Here is a 25,363-nt window from a genome sequence, read left to right on the forward strand (position 1 = left end):
GGAAAAACATCCCGCTTTCATTAAATAGCTGCTCTGATCAGAAAATAAAGAGACTAATATCATTTATGGCACCAATTTGGTGGCTGGATAGTATAACCTGCGATAAAAAATTTGAAAATGTATTTTACGTTAGGGTGAATGCAGAGACCGTTGCATCAGTAACAGCAAAGTTTCAAAAGCTGGATGGAATTTTCATAGAAAAATCACGAACAAGGCTGATGGAACAACTGCGTTTCGTAAACATGACAGAAATCGATTAACTGATTTCCAAGTTACGCGCAAAAGTGAAAGATGCCTCTAGAATGAATAAATATATCAATGAAATACTGTAGGAACCGATCGCAAGCATTAATTTAAAGGATACTGGAGCAAACCTGTATGCTCCTTCATGCGGTCTACTAATGGCCTTTTCACAAACACGCTCTACGTTGTGTTCAAACAATGTTATCCACGATATGCATTATGCAACTAGCAAATTGTCAGGTTTACAACAGGACGACGCCTTATTAAATGCTCATGGAAATGTAACAAGTCAAAGGAGTCAGTATTCTGATAAGCAGTTTCGTCACATGATATCTAACGGGCCATAGGACATATAATTCGATAAAGTTTTGTTCTCTGGGCTGGACGGTTTGTTCGTGGGGCTTTCATCATTCTTCTGGATGACATCATCAGCACAAACTTTAAATTTCTCCACATGTGACTCTGTGGATAAAGGCGATTCCGAAAACACCAGGGAATTTTTTGAAGCTTAACACTCAGGTTAATCAGCAATAAAGAAGTACATTGAAATCGATCCAATTTATCAACCAGTCAGGAAAATTATGCACAAACATAGAAACAAAAATCAAACCAACGGGAGATACAACGAAAACAAAGTAAATAGTGACAGGTTTAATGTCAACAAGAACTAACGAACATCGAGGTGTACAGGATAAGCTGTGAACCACATGTGGAGAAATTCGAACAGTTCACACCTACCTGAGGTTTGTGTTGATGTCGCTCAGATGAAAGACGAAATCTCCACGAAAAAACCATCTAGCTCAGATGAAAAACTCCACCAAAATCATCCACCTGAGCTATAAATCTCCACTTTCGCATATAATTTGGCAAAGACGATATTGGATGAAAAAAGAAAGCCGTAACAAATTGATGACGTGGAATGTGGTAAAAAGCTTTGGTAATCTCCGGGAGATTTCGGAACTAACAAAATCACCGTAGCATTGACCGAATGACACTTTCTCGTATAATTACAGTCACTATCTCAGAAGGAACGGCAGATATTTAGGAACAACCATTTGGAGATTTTAGGGAAATTACTCACGGGGCTGCTGGATTATCTACTTTTTGATTATATGAAGAACACTGGTGACTTGATTTCGAAATCGCGTACAGGAGTGGAAAATGGCTTCAGAATGAATGTGTCAGTGGAGGATCGCATGAATCGTTTATGGGCTGTTCGTTAAGCGATACACTGGCAGTCAAACATGACATCAAGAAATGGCCGTTTCATTAACACCCTGTGGAATATTAAAACTTAGTTTTATCCGAAACAAAATGCTAATTTAGCGGATTCTCATGCCTACTGCAAGCCGAGTTCATGGTAAATGAACACAAATTGTGGCGGTACCGGGGGATCACGAAACCGAAGACTATGTCAATGAAGCTGGGTCCATAATAAATTTGAGAAAGATATTTCAGAAGAACGAATCCTGGCAAAATTCTTGATTATGTGAAGTCAGATGTTGTTAGTTCTCACCATATTTTTTGGTGCAAACCTTAATCAATATGAGGCACGAACCTAAATACACCCCTAGTATTTCAATATCAAATATTGTGTACCTTTACAATGCATTCACTTCTAGCAAATTCCGTAGTCAGTATGAGAAGTATGTTTTGAATGTTTCACATGCTTCTTATTGACACAATGAGTTTTAAGACGTATTCATCATTATTGCGACTGAAAGAATCGCATCTTATTTTTTGTATGAGATGAAAAAAAGGCACCATATATAATAATGTCCATAAAAATCAAGATAGCGTAAACGGATTTTTAAGCCTCAAGTAAATGTACAACATCCGATAGTCAACTCACAGCTAATGACTTAAAAAGCTCCACCATCGTGGGATTCACAAACAAAGGAGAGTATATTTATATTATCGGCTTTGTATAAAAGGACACCACCTCCTTTCCTACATCTATGCCTGCCACTCCTTAGGTAGTGGCATCCGGGTAATTCTGGAGTAACGTCGAAGTCATGGACTAACCAAGTTTCTGTTACAGTTACAATGAGTGGCCTTACTTTGTCCACCAAGGCTCCTAGTTTATAGAATTTATTTCTTAGACTACGAGCATTTGCATATAAAACCCCTAGGGTGAACAACCCAACGACACAAGCCTTGGTAGCATCCGCTCCCAAAACCATTCAGAAACCCGCTGATCAGAGATTTTCCTCACCATTTCTAGTTTAGCTGGTGCCGTCTTCCGTTTTATTCTATCTTCAAGAGGCATATCAGCTCTTAGTCAAATGCCGGTACTGTCGTGACTGTGAGTGCTAATTAACAGATCACGTTGTTTCTCCGAGACTAGGACTACCTTAAGGGTTCTAGGTGGTCGGAGTTCAACACTGTCGTCGGTCCTCTTATCTATTCTGATCAGTTTTTTGACTTTAGCATTTTTAGAGTTATCTGGTACGATGATCAGAATAAATTCTCATATTTTTTCTAAACCATGCGCGTGTCAAATTTTGTGATCAGGATAGTTCGATTCTTAGTTATTTTAGTATTCCATCGAATTAAATTTTTCCAGCCACTCTGAGGTGAAGTTCTTTCTTACTTTCAGACATCGGTAGTGCATTTTGTAAATCAGAATAGGAGTTTACCAATGACCTGTCAGCCAAATGGGTGCCGCTTTTAGCTGTTTTTCGTTCACGTCTTTGTAATTTGACTGTCTTCCGATTTTCGTCACTTAGGACAGCCACACCAGGACTATTAGGAACGGTGACGATTTTATCCGGGTCTTCGACTTCTACTGTAGAAGCATGATAACCGAGTTAAGTAGCACTCCACTCCTCCTTAGTTTCAACGGAGATTTTACTTTTCTGTCATTTACAGCCGGCCATAAAAAATCACTGCCTTTTTTGAAACACGTAGTTTATTAGATGTTTGGCTGTTCTAGACGGCTAAAAGTAGATTCTAAAACTAATACCGAGCGAAATGAATTTGTAATTCAGCAATCCCTCAACCAATAACACAAGATTCAGCAATCATCTTCTAGGACAAGTGATATCACGAAAACCTAAACGGAAATATTTGGGGAAGTATAATTTTAGCTCAGATACCTCCTTTGACGTCTGACATAGGTGAACTAGTTCATCCTTAGCAGTGAAGACTGTAGGGTTGTCGTGAAGCGCATTCTCATTTAAGATTAACTACCTCAAGGACATAAAGCGTTCTAGGTAGACCGGGAGTTTCAAACTCGGTGGGTTTCTGTGTTTCGTGGAGCAGACATCTCATAGAAGGTAGGTTTTAGTTTCGAGCTGTTTCTCGCCAGCGAGGAAATTCTTGGGAAAATATGCGCTATCCATCTCGATCTGGGGGAAGGGGCCGCATTTAGATACATTGTCGCATATATTCACACCGACTTCTAAAAGCCCGTTAAGCGCAAGCTTCTATTCCGTCCACAACCATTTGAGCTCTTAAGGGTTTTATCTAAAACTCCCCAAAGTTCACCTTTATTTCCCCTTTTTTCCGGTTAGAAAGTAGATTTGCCAATGTAACTGGGTTTGGATGAAACTTTTTCGCGATCAATAATTATAACATCTGACTCGTTGTATTTAGCACCATACTTTCGAATTCCTACTTGGTCTTCCTACTTCTTTGAGCTTTTAATAAACTTTATAGCATTCTAGGCGAGGTTATAACTTGTAGATAAACCAGTGAAATTAAAGGTAACACTTTGCATTTTGGTGTGGAATTTATTCGCCTGTATGGTTAGATTGTAATGCTAGTGCCGGTTTGTGATGCAAAACCAAACTCTGATTCTTAACCCCAACTTCTAATCCTTAACCCTGACCCTAGTTTCCTACACTAAGATGTAACTCTGTTGACCTTAGTAAGTGAGCGGGTTTTCTCGAAGTTACTTTGGCGTCGTCCACAAGTCGTCCATCAATTATAGCCTTACGTGAGGCTATAATATATGTCCTACGCCGCACTAATTCTCTAGCAAGCCACAAAGTGCACGTTGCAATAAAATTAACTACTGAAGAACTTAATCGAAAATCTTGAAAAGTGTACTGTAAAAGTCACTTAATTTTGCGTTTTGAGAATAGAAGATCGGAGGTTATTTTTTGGTGTTAGACGACTCTGTGTTTGATCATCGTTTTCTCTGAAGGATTGCTGACATCCAGTGGCAATACCATGTTAGTAATGCAGAGGTTCGGCATTGTGTGTTCGAGCACAAAGACGATAATTCAATTGATATCATTATCTTAAAACATCGACTTCGGTGGCTTGAACATGTTCTACGAATGTCGTTCGAAAAAATTCTACGTCGTGCATTATTTGCCGACTCTGGGACTGGTTGGAAAAAAACGAAGCGGTGATTATTGCTTGACATAGTGTCGCGGTATGAACGAAAGCTGTACAGGACTGGCTTCTGTTTATCCTTCACGACTCCCTGGTTGGGATCCTAGAAATGGTGCAACACAGTGGCTAGAGACGTTATCAGACATGGCTCATAATAGAAGCCAGTGGCGATTCTGCTATAACTTTGTTTTACTTTCTTCATAAAAATGGACGTAACTCCTTTGAATGGAAGAATTTCTGGCTATACCTTTGCTAACTGATCTGCTTCTCTCATTATTATTATTTCACTATCATACGCTAATTTCTGTTCGTTACCGTTCCCTTTTTTCTTATACACACCCTACATTCTCTACCTCTTCACATTCTCATTGTTATTGTATGGCGCATATGTATTTGGTGCTCCTCTGTACCGATATGTATGTGTTCAAAAAATAAATAAGTACTCAAGTAAAGATTGTAAGATAACACCGTAGTACTTATAGTATTTTACATGCCATAGCAACCAATAATGTGTAAATTACATATTAGTATAACGATCCAAATATTAAAACAACCAGTGTCGTGACAATACCAAAAAGTCACAACAATACTGTCAATCCAAACACTATGAGCAACTATTATAATTATTGTGAAAACCTAGATACCAAGCGTTTTTATTCGGAAATCTCTACCAAAAAGATTCACTTACCTAACTGGACTAAGCGGATAACGTAGTCATATTTGGTGAAGACTTCCAAAACCCAGTGTTCCAGATGCCTTAAGCCATAATGTACGCTTGATCGGATCCGTTTCTCTCCTACTAAAATGTGCTTCACGATTGATTCACGTAAGGGCTTAGAATGATCGTAAGTAGTGAATCAATCGGACACGTTGACAACTTTACTTATCTTCTAAGCTTCTTCCGCCCTCGTTAGTTGGTCTGATGATATCTCAATGCACATTCAGAAGGCGAACTTTGGTCTTAAACTTGCGTCAATTGTGGAGTGACAAAATGGCTGCTCACCAGCTAAAAGGCAATTAAATTGATTAGAAATATACTATTTGGTTGTTGAATGTGGTCCGCGAAAGTAGAAAGTCGTAGGTGCTTTTAAAGCAATGATTGGATATCATGGAACAGTTAAGTAGGCAACACTGTAACTAAGTATAGGATTCTAAGAAGATCGGTTGGTAAGGTTAGGACTCTGTATCAATCGAGAGGGTTAGACATGTATTAGGTATACTCAACCACTGCCTACCTAGACTCTTTGTTGAAATAAGTTAGAAAAAGGCTAGGGGTGGATAAACAGGCGGATTTTCAGTTCAAAAAGTCATTGATTGTTGGACCGAGTTGTGTTGTCGGATGAATACTTCATTGTTTAAGGTAATGAATGGCATAGCTCACAACTGGTTAGTAGTGAAGATCTAGTCACTGTTCATCTTACATTAAGCCTTAAGCTCTATCTATTTTCGAACCGTTTTCCCGATCATTGTTACTAAATCATACGGACTCGTTTTTTGTTCATTTTGTTACTTTCATCTTGCGTAACTAATGTGTATATTTATTTATTTATTTTAACACACAGATATTGGTACAAGGAGGCACCAAATACATATGCGCCACACAAATCTCATTTGATATGTGTGAGGGCTGTGATACTGCCCGAACCGAAGCAGGTGGTTTTCTTAAGGGGCCACACCCGGAGCCTTCGACCTGAAGGTGTGACACACAAGGCAGTGGAGCATCGTAAGGAGATGCAGTCCCATAGTAGCCGGTGACCAACGATTGGTTCATACGCCATTTCTTCCTTTAGGATGCTGGAGCCCATGTGTACCAGTGGTTTGGAATCAGGGTTTTCCAACTCCCCTAGGTGGACTCTCCATGACCATCAACCCGGTTAAAGCGCCGGACATTCGCTTTTTGCCCTCTCAATTTCGTAAACAACACCCCCGCCCCGAGAAGGCAGTGAGTAGGACTTCCCTGGCAGAGGCTATATATGCATGGCCATATGAGAGCATTTCGAGAGGGAAAGCGGACTCCCCACTTTCGGCCGTACCAGGGCATTTGGGTGCGATGTGTACATCAGGTTGGGCGAAAACTAACTTATGCCAGGCTCTGTGTTTATAATTTATTTGGAAATCCTGTCATCCACATCTTATAAGCGTTATGTTGCTATTATTAATCTCAAATTTCGCTACTTATATATATATATAGCTTCTATGTATTCTTTATTGGTTTTTATCTTTGTGCTGTCTTCATAGTACTATGTCTGGTGTGAAAGCTGCAAGGCCAATTCTGTCTAGAAATCATGCAGAAGCTCGAAGGCGAGTCATTAGTTTATATCGTGCCTGGTACAGACAACTTCCTTATATACCAAAAGAATATGCTCATAGTAGCGTAGATCTTACAGTGCCTGTTTTGTATGCAAGATTAAGGGAAGAGTTCCGTAAAAATAAGGATATTAAAGATTTACGTATAATTGACTTGTTAATTCACAGAGTATGTTGAACTTCACTTTATCTAATCGTACTATTTTTAGTGGCAAAATGAACTAATTGAAGTGGCGCGTTTGTGGAAGTCTGATACGCATGTGATGGATTTCTTTAGAGAAGATCATCTCCCAGAAAAGCCGAAAGATTTCTTGGATAAATTTCTATCTGGAAAGCAGTAATATTTACGAGACTTTTGAATTGTAGAAGCTTTTGTTTATAGTGTGGTAGATAATTTTTATCTCAGAATTTTTCTACTATATGCTGAAAGTGATACGTGACAGCATGAAATAAGACTAAATATTTACCGAGGCTTTGAGCTAATACCAGTCTCAACCTGCTTATTGTAGATTTCCAGTAATAGGTCTAAAACCATTCCCAGCTAATCTTTCAGCAGCGGGTGAGCATACATAAAATTGAAGATAATTACGTTTAGAAGGATCATTAAAGACTGTCAAACACATAAAACCGCCATAATAACCAAATCGAACTACGTTGACTGGAACGCTAACTATGTTATGCTCGCAAAAAACTGGTTGGGAAGTAGTAAACGGTAATTTCCATGCATGATTACACCGTAGTACAGTAGTAGTGTCAAGGTGTTCCTCATTTCCAACGATGTTATTTTGCCATGGACAGGTGTTAGAGAATATTGACCGTAAAAAATCGCAGCCACACTTCGAAGGAAACTTAGGGGGGGGATTCAGTGTAAATAATTCCGAGCGAGGAACAGTAGTATACCCTAACATGCTAGTAATACAAGTACTTAAGAATGTTGGTTGACGGGTTAACTGTAGTAAATCTTAAAAGTCGAGTGTAATCCTGGAAATCTAGTTTGCGTCCAGTATGTAGAAAAGACAAGAACCGTCTTGACATAATCACAACCGGATCGATCTGATTAGCATTGGTTTTACGACCAGCGTTAATTGCTTTTCAATGTCTGAGACATGAAGAGTAAAACCAAGAAATAGCTCCTGTTGTGTTGACCAGACTCATTTGCTTCGAGAGGACAAAAGCACTTACTGACCCCTTTAAGTGTAGCCAAACCTTTTAATCTTGAATTGTGTTTTGATTTGACCAATCAATAAAGTTTAGAATTCCCACTTGGATGAATGTGGATTAGGTATATCATACTGCTGAAAGCTTCATATTCGAACACTTAAGAACGAACCAAACCAAATGGTGGATAATGTACAGTATGATTTCGCATGTCCTTCTCTACACAAGTTTTCTAAAGATATATTGTTGCTTACCTTTCAAGAGTCTAGGGACATTTCTCACAGACCAAACCTAAAGAATCGTTTGGTGGTCACGTTTATGGCGATATCCACTATAACAATAAGATGTAAAGTTACTGATCACTATATTCAACTTGGATGTCATGCCACGTCTGATGAGTTTACAGTTGACGCTATTTCAGTACGGATACAAACAATTTCTTTCTTGGTTCATGCTACCTTTAGGACAAGTGAGATATGTATTTTGGTTACTGTCAGGGGAGAGTAGTGGCAATAGCAAGACAGTATTCACTGATCTAAAAGATTGGACTTCATAAAGAACGAAATATATACACCAGAACATTCATATTTTATTACACTGAGTACATATACAAAAGTAAACAGTATGGTACAAAACGGTTAGAAAAGAACTATTTTAAAAAATACACTAAAATATGTTGAACCGGGACTACAAAGTCATCCCAGTATAAAATAAACAATGCCTACTTAACAAAAGGAAACTGTATGATGTTATATAGATCTTCCACGGGATTATGATAAAATGGATCCCCGAGTAGAAGCTTATACAGTCCACATAAAAGCAGTCCAAATAAAATGACACAAAGACAGATCCGTAAAGATGGTATACAAGTGGATACGGCATCTGGAAAAAAATTTAAAAAGTGGTTAGTTTGTAATACATCAATCCAACTGAATAATCCCAAATAAATTATAGATCTTATTTGCAAATTGATAATTTACCTATAAAGTAAACGTCTACAAGTCATTATATGGTAAACATTATTCGTGGGCACATACTACAAGTAGTTACCGATTCCTTGACGTTTAAATGTCTTGGAGTGAGATACATGGTGTACACTCAGTCAAACAAATAAACCCAGTTTTAGCGTACAACTTATCGTGGGAATTCATACTTGTTATAAGGATATTCAAGAAAAACAGCGTTCCTTGTGTTTATTCAAAAACCACAGAGCAGGAAGACCTACGGCTTACTTTGCTTGGGAGCTCAATTAACTATATAAACCAAGTCATACTGCCGATGCATGGATTCGTAGACAGCTAGTTTGACGCGACAACTTGGAAACCCAGATCGTGCAGATTATTTTAATAATTTGAAGAAGTTGGTTTGCCTCAATTGTACTATTTTTGAATTATCACCGTACAAGATTCATATTTAACCTCCAAAACCGATAGAGCACCTCATTAGGTAATGACCCTGCGTAAACTACTGATTCTACGCTGCTTATTTTCAAACAGAGTACGACTGTCATTTGGTAAAAATCGTTGAAGTATCATGTCAACCGAATCAACACTAAAATTCAGTATTATTCTATGTTGGTAAATAGTTAAGATGCAGAATTTAAAACGAAAAAATCTCAGTCGTAGTAATTAACAAAATAAAACCTGACCGTAGCTGTCACATGGACGTGCCGAGCGCACTTGCCTATGGTGAAGTGTTGTTTGAATAAGTGAGACAAACTGCTAAATTAAGTCGATGAGATTGGGAACTAACCCAGGTGATTGATGTTTAATATGATCATACACCTGTGACGTCGAACGTTGAGAAATAATTAAGATATGGAACATATTTGAATCAAGCACACCGCGAAATTGGATTATTCCATAATATCGCCTACTATTTTTTTGAAGTACAATAATGAATGTAGATTTCGTAGTTAAAACTCATTAAAGAATTTCGATAGAACAATGAGATACGGAGTTGATCTGAAAAATGTGATGTATTTGCGCTATGCATTTCGAATAATCTGGTCACACATATACTTGTCAGAGCATTTTTATATGAAAACTAATAAAAGTCATTAAAGAATGAAAATGACAAAGATTTAGTCGCTAATATTTCTGAACCTTCACAATTTTTGTTACACATCTATTTGTGGTCGAAACCTAACTCTGACTTTTACTTATCTTGTAAGTCTTGCCTGACTGACGTTTCAAAGTTTTTCCACCCAAATTGAGACACTATCACACTAGTGCCCAAATTTTCCCGGTTAAGTTAGAAAAACAATTTTTTTACCATAACGGAACATAAACCTGGAGGTAAGGTTGATTCTGTTTAATCTTAGTTGACCACAGATACGTGCAGAAACTAAACACAAAAGACAACCGACTTACTCGTTAATTTAGAGAGGGAGGAAAAGCAACAATCGAGAATGACAGACATCAAACCAATGATGACATACAAAAAAGATTTTATCAGATTTTCCCTGATGATTCCTTTCGTGTTGTGAAACACTTTTTGTTTGTTGGGCGGTTCACGACATTTTGTTGATGATAACGATGGAAACCAAGCCAAATCATCAGCGTAGGGGTCCTCTATTCCTGGTCGGTCTGGATGTATAGATCGACGACGATAACTTGGAAGTCGAGAAACACATTCTAGTATGGGAGATGAGTGGTTTTGTACTGGTAACCCATTCATAAAACTTGCAGATAGTTCTTTAGTAGACAAGGGTCTAAAGTAGACATTTGATAGAGATAAAAACAATATGGATGATATAGACACTAAGACTTCATGAGAAAAATGCACGTACAGAAAATGAGGACTTCTTGCTAATAATTATCAAGTACCTATAGTCTTTGTCACTGACCATTCAGAACAGCAGATTGATACTTGGACCATTAACAGGTACGAAATTCGATTTGGGCAGCCAGGTAGTATCACTACCCCTCGAAGCTGAGTACACAGAAGCAGTACTTGATAAGTTACATTTACCTCTAACGTACACTCCCAAAAGCAATCTCTATATTTTAATCATTTTAATAGAAAAGGCTTGAAACAAAGTGCTAAAGTACGTGCAATAGAAAAATAAACGGAAAAGAGGAAGTTGTAATAGCCTTAAGGACAAAATAGCAACCGACATAGTTTAAACAAGAATACAACCAGGATAGATTTACTACATATTATTGGTATATCTAAATGCTTAAGAACACAATAGTAGAAAAAATAGCACAGGAGCATCGCCAGCTTTTAATGTGAATAATTTCTGGTAATTTTCAAGCTACTGGTAGTCATGATATACCGTCTGACAATAACTTGGTACAACTATTCTCTATTTCACGATGGTGCGTCGAAAGATGAACGCGACTGCTTCCCCATTCGGTTCTAGAGTTACCAAATGTATGTCAGTATGGGAATTTTTGGGTGATGAGTCTCATTTATTCTCAAAGCTAGACTAATATTAGTCTTACTTGGCTGTCGCTACCTTGACGTGGTGGTCGGCTTTGTCTGTCGTAATGAACCAATCGAGTTATACTAGCTGGAACAATCGTTTCTCAAGGTTCTACCATACCAGATAGGTTGGTTGGAGAGCGATAAGACTAAAAGCAGCAAACCCAAGGTCTGGAGGCGAAGTCGTACTGCTGACTGTGCAGGTGTGACGGCAGTAAGGTGTTTCCTTTAAACAACCAGCATGACAGCGATGCTGCCTTCCCACAAGGAGAGGTGGGGTTAGAAAAGGTCGACCCTAAAAATGCACACCTCGCCTTATCCCACCGACTTCTGTCTCCGGCGTTAACGTCTCAACAAGTACGGAGCTAACACAAAAATTACCCATCAAAAGGTCGTGTGTGACCGACTTCAAAGCAGTTGTCCCTTGGGCACTGCGGTCACGCTCTCAGGTCACTAAGACCACCTCTAACCCAATTTCTTTCTCAGGTATCTCCAGAAGAACCCTTCCACGGTGTGGGCAACCGGGAAGTGATAACCACTCTCATACCTCTAACAGCACTCAAGACCACTGTATTCATAATCAATCTCCCTCTTCAATTCCTATTATTCCTCCTACATCGACTTCAAACTCTAAACTTCTTATTTTGGCTTCCCCCTCAAGTGTCACCATAGCCAACGATTCTAGTGCTCAAAACCCTGTCCCAGGTCTACTGAAACCTCGCTCCAAACTACACATTGGAGCCTTCAATGTACGCACCCTATGTCAAGTCGGTCAACAGGCTTCCTTGGCTAAAACCCTAGAATCTCGTACCATTGATGTATGTTGTGTCTCCGAAACACACATACAGGATTCCAGTGTGGTCATTCACTTGACCTCACCTCGGCAAAACGGAGAGCCAACGAGATACACCCTCCGTGTATCTGGTGACCCGATGGCCAGTTCTCGTGGACTGGCAGGTGTAGGCATAGCACTAAGCATGAGGGCGGAACAAGCACTGCTAGAGTGGATCCCCGTCAATAGTCGTCTATGTGCTGTTCGGCTAAACGGCTCCGTAAGAACTCGGAAGGACAGGGATACACGTCGTTGCCTTTTCGTCGTTTCTGCTTACGCTCCCACTGACTGCAGCTCAGATGATGTGAAAGATGAATTTTACAGAAAGCTGTCCGAACTTCTTCAGAAAGCTAAACGCTCAGACATAGTACTCGTAGGGGGTGACTTTAATGCTCAGATAGGTAGTTTAAACCAAACAGAAAGGCATTTAGGTGGATATTTTAGCATTCCGGCACAGTGAACAGATAATGGTGACCGTCTGCTGCAACTGTGCTCAGACAATCGTTTATTTTTAGCAAACAGAAATTTTAAGCATAATGAGAGACATCGTCTAACATGGCGACCCCCTACACCAAACCAACGATGAACTCAAATAGGCCATATTGCCATCTGTCATCGTTGGAGAGGCCCGATAGAAGACTCGTCGTTCTTGAATACCTGCATGGACTCCGATCATGCTCTAATACGGGCACTCGCTGGACGCAAAAAAGCCACATTAAAAAGACCCATTATAACTGAATTGAGTAACGAGAAAACCAAAAGTAGGTTCCAGGAACAACTGAGGTCACACTCAGGTAGTTCTGAAAACGAGGCTGACCAGGACATTGCTTGGATAAATATACAACAGTTGTGGAAACAGCAGTGACATCTATTAATGATTTAAACCACAGAGTTACAAAAAATCAATAGATTTCTTCCAAGTCTACTGCACTGACGGGTTCTCGTAAACTCATCCCATCACGTTCCGAAAACGATGACGAGCGAAAGCAAATCAGACCTAGGTTAACCAAAAGTCTAAGGGACAAGCGTGAGTAGTGGTGAGAAACGAAAATAAAAGAGATCGAAGAGGCAACGGCTGTAGGTAAACCAGACAGCTTTCCAGCCTAATGAGAGAAACTGGAATCAAGAAGTCGAGTGTAAGTGAAACTATCTCGGAAAAAGACGACACTTATCCGCTCTCAGCCCAGACGTTTAGAACGATGAGTGGAACACTTTAAGGAGGATTTCAGCTGGCCTTCATCTACCCACCATTCCCAGACAGCCTGAATGGAATATTGAAGTAGGTTCCCCTACTCTAGCTGAAGTTCAAAAGGCTATAGCCAATCTGAAACGGGGAAGAGCAGCTGGTCCATATGGATTGGCTCCAGAGGTCTTTGAGGATGGTGGTTCAGTTTTAGCGATTAGTTTGACTAATATTTTGGCTACAATCTGGGAGTTGAACGTAATCCCATCTGACTGGTTACATTCACTGATCGTCCCAATATATAAGGGGACAAAATCATCCTATGATAACCATAGAGGGATTAGTTTGACTGACATAACATCTAAAATACTGGCCTGAATAATTATCATACGCCTAACTAAGACTCGTGAACTGCAAACACGAGAAAATTAGGCTGTCTTCGGAACTGGTCGCGGCTGCATCGACCACATATTCACCATTCGTCAGGCTCTAGAGCACAGACATGCTTATCGGTGTCCGATAATGTTGGTCTTTTTCGACTTAAAAGCAACACTTGACTCTATTGACCAAGAGGTTCTGTGGCAATGCAGAAGTACATAACTTTGTAAAGGCTGTTTACTCAAACAGTACTAATAGAGTGAAAGCTCATGACGAACTGTCTTGTGATTTTGTGACCTCAGGCGGTGTCCGTCAAGGCTGTCCAATATTTCCATTTGTGTTCAATTTCATCAGATACCTACCGCTGGAAATAACGTTCTCGTCGACTGAATTTTCGAGCACTGATCACCTTGTAGCAACTTACGTGTAATTTAGTTGATTCACATTTAATTCGGTTAATTCATTTTGTTAACTTATTAACGGACTGAGTCATCCGTACAACAACAACTTATCTATATCATTGTATCTTTATTATTTTTGCGAATATATGAACATGTATGCTTGCTGCTAGCCTTACTACTAACCACTTAATTGATTCATTCATTTCACTATGTATATATATGTCCATGTTATTCATGTTCATTGCTCTCTCTTGCTTAAGTGTATTCACTTACTCGTACTCATATTCGCTGACTCACTCGCTTGCCTTTCGGCACAACTCTTTCATGCTTATTTAACGCACCTGTAATTTTGGATATCTGTGTGTGTGTTCCCATAATAAACATAATCAACACTTCGTATTCGCCTTCTGATTAATATACCGTTGTGGTGTTATCTAGTGACGGTTATCAAGACGTACTGTATACGAAGTTTAAGAATTATATGGAATACCGACCACCACAACCTTCCAGGAGGTCTACTTATCGACTTAGAATACGCAGATAATATAGTCCTGATTGGTGAGGATGCTGATAAAATGCAGTCTTTTGGTAGCACTGAGCAACAATGCCAGGATGTTTGGAATGCGCTTCTCTCCCTCTAAATGCAAGTTGTTGCTTCAGGACTGGTCTGCGTTAACACCTGAACTAAGGATAGGGAGTGAAGTAGTCGAACATGTTGACATCTTCACTTATCTTGGAAGTCTGATCAGCTCTGATGGGTTGGTGTCTGACGAAATCTCAGCACAAATTCGAAAAGCTCGGTTGGCTTTTGCCAACTTACGTCACCTATGGCGAAGGCGGGATATTCATCTATCAATTAAGGGACACGTATATCGGAATATTTTAGTAAAGTGTTTTCTATCGGTAATGAGGAACGACCAACGATTCATCGCCACTGTGACGGCTCGCTGATGGATCCTGTAGTCATTGAGAAAGATACTGTTTTAAGGCTACTTCAGCATCATTCAGATAGCTGTTATAAACTATGTTGAAGGGCAAAATCTTTTCTCCAGGGCACAACATGGTTTTCGGAAAGGCCTATCTTGCTTGACAAATCTTGTCATTGCACGAGAAGATTGGGCTGCTGCAAAGGATCGGAATGCCCCCTGTGGATGCGATTTTCATAGATCTAAGTAAAGCCTTTGATAAGGTTTCCCACTCTGGTCTTAAATTCAAACTGGAACGTTTTGGAATCCATTATACAGTCGTCGATTGGATAAGTAACTTTCTCCATGATAGGAGACAAAGGGTAAGGGTTAATGGGGCTCTCTCCTCGTGGGTACCTGTAAAAAGTGGGGTTCCCCAAGGTACAGTCCTAGGTCCTCTTCTCTTTTTACTTTATGTAAATGAATTGCCAACTGTAGCAAAATCATCCGTTCTACTCTTCACTGATGACATAAAGATTTGGAGACCCATACATAGTATGTCGGATAGAATAGTATTACAGGACAATCTTAGCTCATTGGTGGCATGGTTAGACAGGTGGTCACTAGAAGTAAATCCTAATAAGAGTGTAGTGATGCAGTTAAATAACTCTGATGAATCGTATGACTATACACTACGTGGATTTGTGCTACCCAAAGCAAGAAACTATAAAGATTTAGTAGTCATATTAAGCAATGATCTCAAAACGAATAGTCACTGTAAGGCTGCTGCTGCAAAAGGCTATAGGGTATTATGGTCATTCGTAGGTCTTTCCAGTATTTAGATGATGAAATGTTTAGATTACTATACCCGATTTATGTGCGACCACATTTAGAATACGGGATTCAAGCAGCGTGTCCTTGTTTCAAGTATGAAGCAGATATGCTAGAAAGAGTCCAACGACGAGCTACTAAGATGGTACAAGGTCTATCTGGCCTATCTTATGAAGACAGACTGAGACACCTTAACTTATTTCCGTTATCTTACCGTAGAATACGGGGTGGTCTAATATTGGCCTATCGTATACTGAACGATGACCTTGGTATTAACATGTCTTATCTTTTGCTTCCGTCTAGAACCGATCATTTGAGAGGACATTCGAAGAAAGTTCAAAAACCGAGATCAAACCGTTTACGTCTAGAGTTCCGTTTCTCGCACCGAGTAGTGAATTTTCTACCGGAACACGTTATATCAGCACCGTCTGTTAATATATTCAAAACGAGGTTGGACCTCCACAGTATTACAAACTGCAAGGATTAATATAGGTCGATAGACCTCCTATCCTTATTACTGAAGACTGAAGAAAGTATTTGCTTTTTAAGCAGGGAGCGATAAAGGCTGGGTCAATACTAGTGGGGTGTTGGCAAGCAGCATTACAGTAGAAATCTTATCCACCAAGTCATTTTTATTTGCATCATTTTAAAATAATACACTACATTTCTTTAAGTTTGAAAGACATTGCTAAACTATCAAAGAAATGAATATTACTGGTTGATAAAATTCAGTGACATATCACGCAATTTCAGCAATCAGGAGGAAATGTATTTAAACTTAACGTCCGGTAATTATATACTGAAGCATACACTGAATTAAACTTATTTATCGGAAGTTTTATCTACTCGGATTCGAGCCAAACCATTTGTGTGAAGTCTTGTAATATCACACGCTCGCGAGTATACTGCGCGGCAGTCCGTTCTGTTTTAATTTACGGCAGCGAAACATGGCCTTTAAGAGTAGAAGACACTCGCAAGCTACTAGTATTTGACCACAGATGCCTTAGAAATATTGCTGGCGTCTGCTGGGATCACCGGGTAAGTAATAGTGAGGTTAGACGCAGGGTATTAGGAAATGATGATAAATCAGTTGATGAGGTTATGAACCTTCATCGACTGAGATGGTTGGGCCACGTGTTACGTATGCCTGAATACCGATTACCACGACGTGCAATGCTATCCGGTATTGGAGATGGTTGGAAGAAGGTTAGGGGCGGCCAAACCAAAACGTGGCATCAGTCACCGAAGTCACTAACTTCTAGTCTGAGCCATGCTGGTAGATGCAGACTACTTGGTTGGGGTCCGCGTGACTATCGTAACCAATAGTTGAAGACTCTGGGTGGCATGGCTCAGAATCGATCACAATGGCGTCGGTGTATACACTCCCTGTCTTCCCTTAAACTAAGAGATTAAAATCACTTCATATCTTTCTTTCTACGAACTAATTCTTTCTTCCTATACTGTATCCTTATATGCAATCTTTCTCCTATATATTACCACGTTTGACCTAACCACTCCTATGAATCCGGTGTTCACCTTATTGTGCTAATGCGGCATGGCAACCTGGACCGATGTACATATGTGTCTGGTCCTACATTGTAGCTGACTGACTGACACGCTCGCCAAACTTGAAGCAGATAAGCCAGGCTTTGAATTTATTACCTAGTGAAGCAGGGTACGTTAAGTGATAAACCATGTGTTAAGCCACACTGATTATGAGGAATAACGGTACTCAAGTGGCTCATAACTGACATGTTATGAAATATTTGATGATACAAGAAGTTCGGGGATCATTAGTTTTAATACAACTATGGTTAACGGGTAGGAACACGGATTTACTTACCGACTGACTAGTATTGAGACATATTGGTGACCTTACACTCAACATGACGCTATAAAACCTTCCGTATAGGGGCATTTTCCGATGCTTTACCAAGTTAGGTGCGACACAAGGGAAGTCATTTTATCAGACAACAGTGAGTGGACAAAAAGGCAGTGGTCTCGATTTATAATAGGTTCGGCTAGTTAAAATGCAGGCGACTAAGTCCCGTCCCAACAATCAGACTTGATTATACTTAAAGTGAGCTTTATTGGTCTTTTCATTGATGCATGACGTTGACGAGCTAACACTACAGGCATCCCGAACAAACCCTTCTGTCTTAACCTTCTCAAGTATTTAGCCAACTTCAAACAATAACTGAGAGGGCCTACATAGTGATCCATTGACACTTGGAGGTGATTTACTTGGATATCAGTCGACAGTTAAGTAGTGAAACCAAGGGAAGTCACCTTGGCATAGATAAAGATCTGGAATTCATCGAATTTTGGACACTACCATTCTCCTAAAGAAACAGTCTGACCACTAGATTAGACAGACATTTTTTGACTGTGACCAGATATTTTAAAAATATGAATATTTACTCCGTAAATTAATGAAAACCACTTACCTCTGTAGTACCTCAGTCGTCTCATATTTCGGTGATTCATGATTATTGTCGGAAATTAAAGTCTGTATTGGTCTACAGAAGAAAAGTAAGCTTTCGCACTCAGTTACCTATCTTCTGTTACGTTGATAAGATTATCTACGACGTTTTGTGGAGTATCCTTTAATAAACTCTCAGAACCATTTGATATGCACTTTTTCAGCTTAGCGATCAAAGTTGCTCGAGTTGATTCTAATTTTCACACTAATGTAAGCCAAAGGCTTACCTGTCACTGGTGGAACAACATCTAAATATCTAGACAAAGCTGATCGCAGTTCATCATCGCTGATATTCTCCATCCTGGCCCCAACGAGCACCACTCGACCTACAGTTTTAAAACCTTGACTAAAACTATAGACTTAAACACCAAGAGTTATGTGATCGTTCTGAGCAAAATAATAGGCGCTCTTGAAATTTTGTTACTTTCCAAAACGTGTTTCGCTAAAAGTAATGTAGCTACAAGTATGGTAATTACAACAATCTGAATTTTCACTATAAATACACTTTGAACTGTCAAAGGGGAGTCCATTGTTGTCCTCTCAACCTTGAAGTCGAGTCGGGTCATCCTGAAGTGCCGACTTATCATCTCAGTAGAAAATATCTCTCAAAAGTTTCACATCCTCAGCGAAAAGTAAAAAATCGGGCTATACTTGCTGAAGGTCATTTATACAAATTAAGAAATGAGGAAGTCCTAGTGCTGAACTGTGAGGGACTCCACTAGTACATTCCGTAGCCCGAGAAAAAATGAAGCTCACCCCGATCTTAGAAAATCGTTTTTTCTATACGGAGTGGGCCGACCGGTTAATGGTGACTTGATACCAAACCATTTGAGTTTAATGACAGGACAAATAGGATCGGTCCTATCATGGTATATGACGTCATTTTTTTCTGACCCAAGTCCTTACTTGGAATTCATTTGTCAACTGTCGTCCGTGCGCGACTTCGCAGTGCACTCCGTGGTATGAATTCCGGATCGTGTTGACAATCTTATCAGGAACTCCACAGTGTCGAAAAAGTTTTCATAATGTTCTCATATACACACTGTCAAACGCCTTCTCATAATGAACGAAATTGACGTATAGTGATCAGTTTCATTCAATTGTCTGTTCGACAATGATCCATAGTGTCGCAATTTGGTCTGTGCAAGACTGATCCTTATGGAATCTAGTCTGCTGATCTAGAAGCTAGACGTCTACTGGTCCTTCATCCAATTCAGCAACACTCTGTTGAAAACGTTTCCTTGTACCGAGAGTAGTGTGATGCGCCTGTAGTGCTCACATTGGCTCAAGTCTCCTTTCTTTGGTACCTTGATGGGGCGTCTTTGTTTCCAGCCCGTCGGCGCTTGTTCTTCCTCCTATTTCTTCCTGAATAGTAGTATATTTGGCTTCAATGATTCAGCTGGTATATTGTCAGATCCTACTCCTTTCCCACTGTTGATTTGTCTGATGGTCATCTTGATTTCTTCGATCACTGTTCGAGCGACATCTATGGGAAGGTTTCTCCGTGCTGCTTTGATGTGTGGCGTATTCAATAGAGCTGGTCTATTCTTGAGTTCCTCGAAGTATTTTACCCATCTGTTCCTCTGTTCTTGAATCTCAATGGCTGTCTTTCCTTCTTTGTCCTTGTCTGGTCTCTCTTATCTATTATATCTACCGGCTAGTTTCTTCGTTACATCATATCGTTATTTCATATTTCCTTCTCTTGCAGCTTTTTCCGCCGTCGTTGCTGGTTCTCCATCGTATTTCTCCCTGTCTGCTTTAATGCTCTTCATCACTTGCTTGTTTGCTCCTGTGTATTCGGACTTTGCGTTAACTTTCTCTGTTCTTAGTCGGCTGTTGTTAATTGCTATCTTCTTGTTCTTCCTTTCTTGAATCTTGTCTAGGGTCGATACAGAGCACCATTCTTTATGATGATGGCCCAGAACATCCTGACACGTTGAATTTAATGCTTCTTTGATCCCTTTCTATTTATCGTCCATGGTAGATTCTTCTTTCAGTAGACCCTGTAAGGCTTGGAACTACCTTGAATTCGTTGAGATCGTCAATATGTCAAAGGAAGGTTGTATTGAACCTTTATAATGCTGCCCCCCAGTTGTTCAATGTTTCTTTAGCTTCACTTTCATCTTGGCCACAACCAGGTGATGATGTGAAGCTCTGTCAGCTCCTCTTCCGGTTCTCACATCTTCCACTGTCCTTCGGAATTTTTTATTGATGCAAATGTGATCTATCTGGTTCTCTGTAGTGTGGTCCGTGGAGATCCATATAGCTTTGTATACGCGTTTTCGTGGGGTTATTGTGCCGCGTATAAACATTTTGTTGAATGTACCTCGATTTGCAAACCTCTACCCACTTTCGTTGCTGTCTTCCAGTCAATCCATGTCGTCCCGTGATATCTTCATGCCCGATGTTGTCTATTCCAACTTTGGCATTTAGATCTCCCATCAGAATAGTGATGTCCTTTCTTGAGCACTTCTCTATGATTGATTGCAGTCGCTCGTAGAATTGATCTTTAATGTCGTCGTTGCTATCATTGGTGGGTGCATAACATTGGATAATATTCATTGTGATTCCCTTCTTCTTTGTTTTAAATGATACTTTGATGATTCTGGATCCGTAAGATTCCCATCATATAAGTGCATTTCGTGCTTCTTTAGACAGCATCAAAGAAACTCCCCGAGTGTATGGAGCATTTTCTGCTTCGGGACAGCAGTATAGCAGAATCTCTCCCGTTTCTAACCTTTGTTGTCCAGGTCGGGTCCAACGGGTTTCTCTGATTTTGAGTACTGCCAAACTGTATTTCCTCAGATCCTCTGCTATCTGACTGGTCTTTCCCGTTTCTCTCATTGTTCGGATGTTCTATGTACCTATAAGAATTGCTGCATTGTTTGTTGGAAATGGCATCGGCCTCGTGACTTCCGAAGAATCTCGGCTGTCATCCTGAGGCGTCATAGTTCTTCCTTCAACTCCCAGGGCAGAGTTTAAATGGTTTAATTTGTTTAACGTAGTTGGCGCTTTTTAGCATGATTTTTTCTACGGTATGGGGTTGCCGACCTTATGCTCAACTCTACTTCTTTACTCGAGCTTAAGACCGGCAGTAACTAGAGAAGAGATATAGCAACCGTAAACGCGCAAAGTTATTTATTAACTTGTTGATGTATCTAAATGAACATTCTGTCATATATTTTCACTGATTTTATCTACTGAAGAATTCCTCTTGCCTAACATCTTATATCTAATCCCATGTAAATTATTGTTCATGCCAGCAAAACTGGCATGTGCCTGCCATATCAGAAGTATATTATTAATGTGCTCGTAATGTTATTCAATATCCTACATAATATTATATATATATATATGTATATATATATTATTACTACGTATTTCATATGTATATCCCTTTTACCATTAGATTTCAATTAATTCATTAACTACTATAAGATCCAAACTACGGTTTGGAGTGAAGGACAGCTGTCTGGATGAGTTAGATACGCGCCCTCTCCCGATTGAAACCAAAACAAAGTAATTGGGTAAGATGACGGTTCTATAATTTATCATAAATTTAAGTGTACATTATTACCTAAACAAATATAACCACTCAGCTATCCAACCAATAATTGTTCAATTGATCAAATCTAAACTACAATAAATAAGAAAGTTGATAAAGGATGCAAGAAAATTACCAATCACCACAAATAAATGTTATTCTATCCTGTCTGGATAGATCACGTACAGATTCGTTCAAAAGGTAATAATTGGTCGCTCTATAACACAGAGTGTTTTCAATTCTGGAAGAGTGCTTCAATTCACAACCAAAATGCACAATTCCAGTCAATACAGGTCAAGCAATCAAAAGCAAGGATAAACCAAAATGGCTGCCGCCCAGACTTAGTATAAAGTAAAACAACATAAGTGCAGTTCGGGAAGAAACATGGGGAATTAGTGAAGGTGTAGTAAAAACGAAAACTATAATAAAATACAAATATTAACAATTCAAATGTATCCAAATAGTTAACAATGTACAACTAAGAGGATCAATAGGAACAAAGTTCAAGTATATACATGGAGGGATTTTCACAAACACACAAAGCATTCAAAATGGATCTTACACCGGCCCCCAAAATCCCTCCATATCACACAAGCTACCTTGATGCCTATGGTCATGGTTCATTATGTAGCATATGACACTATAGGAACGAGTAGGACTTACGACAGTACGCCTACTCGACCTACCTACATTAATAACAACAAAGACTAATCCGAAGCTTCAAGGAGACCTGTTTCACTTGTTCTCTGGTGTTCAACAATAACACTCGTGGTATAGACCTAGTCACTCTTCCCCAAACTCCACCCATGCCGTTGGATGAGGGCCTCGCTGACAATTCACTATTTATCTTCTGCTGATCCGACTGTTGCACAAACTTCCTTAACTCAGAAACTGTCACCACAATGCTTGACGCACTGTCACTGTAAATCTCCGGAGGTTTCCTTCTTCTTCCAATACAACGCAATAAGGCCATTATAAATGAATCAGTAATCAAACTACACATCATTTCAATATGTACTGCCCATGTTTGCAAACAAGTAAACACATATCCATACCCTTTTTCTAATGATCTTCCTATGTGTCCTTGTTCTTTAGGACAATGTCTAATTATCATTTCCGTCACTAAGTGTCGACTGGGTAAAATTACTGGATGTTTAAAAGCATTTGGGAAATCTGAGTATCTTAGTCGACCTCCAACGTAGAGTAACCCATCAAGCATTATCGGTGATAAGCCCTTCAGATCATTGTGACTAACTACTTTACCATTGTTTTTAAATCCACTAAGTATTTCTCCATACACTTCTTTCTGAACCATCAATAAAATCTTACGCTTGGCGATGTCAATCTCTTTGACCTTTAAACATCCTAGATGAACGGATCCTTCATGACTCGGTGAACGAAGTACCATCAGGAATTCTATGAACCTTCTAAGCCAGGCTACGGCCCTGACTAATTTCAACCACTCGGAGTAATAAGAGAGAATAGGTGACATGTTGTACTTTATACTACTCAAGTTGACCACAGCAGTTTTTCTAAACTCACTATCGTCAGCGAATATTTGTGCGGTCTTATTGAAGGCAAAGTTCGCACGAAACGGCGATGATGTGGTATCAAATGCATGAGTTGTCATTTGAAACTCAGATGGTTCCCTCGACATGTCCCCCTCCTGCCACCACAGAAATCTTGAAGCTCCTCGACCAGACTCAGGGAACTTCACTTCCATGAATATTTCTTCAACATCTGCAGGGATTTCAACTGTCTCCTTGCGAAAACTTAATAATATGCACATTAACTCAGCAGTGGTATCGGGTTCTTGATAAATCATATCATTTGGGGAACCCCCTGCAAACTGAGCGGCACAATCAAGGACCACTCTAAGTTCTTCTGGTTTTTTCATGTTTAATACTGCATGATGAGGTAAATACCATCGAGGGCGATAATAAAACTGCAGATATATTTCAAAGACCCTCTCCGCATAAGTCTTAGTAAAATCACTTTCAATACTTTTGATATACCTGATGTGCAGACTGACATCCTTGGACAGCATACCCTTCAAACTCTGTAATCTACGGTTTGCTACTTCATAATTATCCACTCTCATATCTGGATTCTTTTCCCACGGTATAGAAACTACAAAATGACCGTTGTCGAAGCGCGTGCCACCTTCCACAATCTTTATAGCCGCCTTGTCGTCTACTGATAATGATTTATCACTTGAATAAGCATCTGAAAGCTCTACATCATAAAGCTCACGTATTTCGTTCTCCAAAGTCTGTAATTTACTGGTATGATTAACAACTCTTTTCCTATATTCCGAATATGACGCAGGTCCGAAAACCGTCCACCCCAGCAACGTTTTCACAGCGTACAGGTTCTTCCTTCCACCCAACCGTTGGTCTAACACCCAATGTGCTTCTGGTACGTCGCAACCAATCAACAGTAAAACTTCTTCAGAGTCTAGGCTATCTATTGGCACATCACTTAAATGCGGCCACTTAACTAGGTTGTTCATTGCTGATTTTGTTGGCTTATGACCTGGTATACTTGCTACAATCAGAGCTCCTTCAATAGTAACATGTTCAGATTGATCTAAAGAATATACCTCAAAAGGCGCACTCGTGACCTTCATCGTTCTATTACCGCCTACAGTCTCAACTACCACTGATGCCTGGTCTTCGTTCAGCCCGAGAGACCTCAAACAGTTTGATTCTATCAGTGTCACATCAGAACCGTTGTCCAACAGAGCATAACCCACAATCTCGGCTTTTCGCGACTTCAACCGTACGGGAATCGCGCCTAAACACACTTGACTGATTAGTGATTTAGTGTATCCGCAACGATTCGAGATACCAGGTTTATCACTTTCGCTGTGCAACAAAGAATGGTGTTTCTTTTCACAACCATCAACGTTACAGAGCCTTGTCACCTTACATTCATTAACCTTATGTCCTTGTCTAAGACAAACAAAACAGATACCCTTGCTTTTAGCGTGAGACCATCGGTCTTGAACTGTAAGCGCTAAGAACTGTGGACAAGTATCAATAGCATGGTCGTAGGAACACATACTGCACTTAGTTTTCGTTGTCCAACTATTCCCTTGCTCCGATTGCACGTGACAGTTCGTCTTTACATTATGTCCTTTTCTTGAACGATTTGCTAACCGTCCAAATCTACTACAAGCCACTCTCGCACGCGATGCGATAAACTGAGTGAGCTCGCCAAAGGTCGGTTCCCTGTTATCTTCAGTCAATTCATCCACCCAGTCCGTCCACTGGGTTTGCATAGGCTGAGGCGAGAGTCTCACTATTCTTTCCAAGGTAACTAAG

The 25,363-nt window shown here is 39.8% G+C and overlaps 3 protein-coding genes across 3 annotated transcripts in view; 1 reads left to right on the forward strand and 2 right to left on the reverse strand.

The window, feature by feature from the left end:
* Window positions 1-3,303: 3,303 nt before the first annotated feature.
* On the forward strand, window positions 3,304-7,413 carry NDUFA6 (NADH dehydrogenase 1 alpha subcomplex subunit 6 ndufa6). The gene is made up of 2 exons (XM_051213957.1): window positions 3,304-7,063; window positions 7,104-7,413. Exons 1-2 carry the CDS (start codon window positions 6,830-6,832, stop codon window positions 7,233-7,235), a joined length of 366 nt encoding a protein of 121 aa, XP_051069979.1. The 5' UTR covers window positions 3,304-6,829; the 3' UTR covers window positions 7,236-7,413.
* Window positions 7,414-8,624: 1,211 nt separating this feature from the next.
* Window positions 8,625-19,242, reverse strand: MS3_00005875 (uncharacterized protein). The gene is made up of 5 exons (XM_051213958.1): window positions 18,721-19,242; window positions 18,566-18,686; window positions 18,459-18,530; window positions 10,425-10,765; window positions 8,625-8,934 (listed from the first exon to the last, which is right to left on the reverse strand). Exons 1-5 carry the CDS (start codon window positions 18,791-18,793, stop codon window positions 8,774-8,776), a joined length of 768 nt encoding a protein of 255 aa, XP_051069980.1. The 5' UTR covers window positions 18,794-19,242; the 3' UTR covers window positions 8,625-8,773.
* A 2,721-nt stretch (window positions 19,243-21,963) lies between these two features.
* SORT1_1 (Sortilin) overlaps window positions 21,964-25,363 on the reverse strand; it is a 97,568-nt gene continuing 94,168 nt past the window's right edge. Inside the window, exon 18 of the mRNA XM_051213959.1 lies at window positions 21,964-22,377. The gene's annotated coding sequence lies outside the window, so the exon portion shown is untranslated. The remainder of the gene's footprint in view (window positions 22,378-25,363) is intronic.

The sequence above is a fragment of the Schistosoma haematobium genome, chromosome 3 (assembly GCF_000699445.3).
Source record: "Schistosoma haematobium chromosome 3, whole genome shotgun sequence".
Lineage (NCBI taxonomy): Eukaryota > Metazoa > Platyhelminthes > Trematoda > Strigeidida > Schistosomatidae > Schistosoma > Schistosoma haematobium.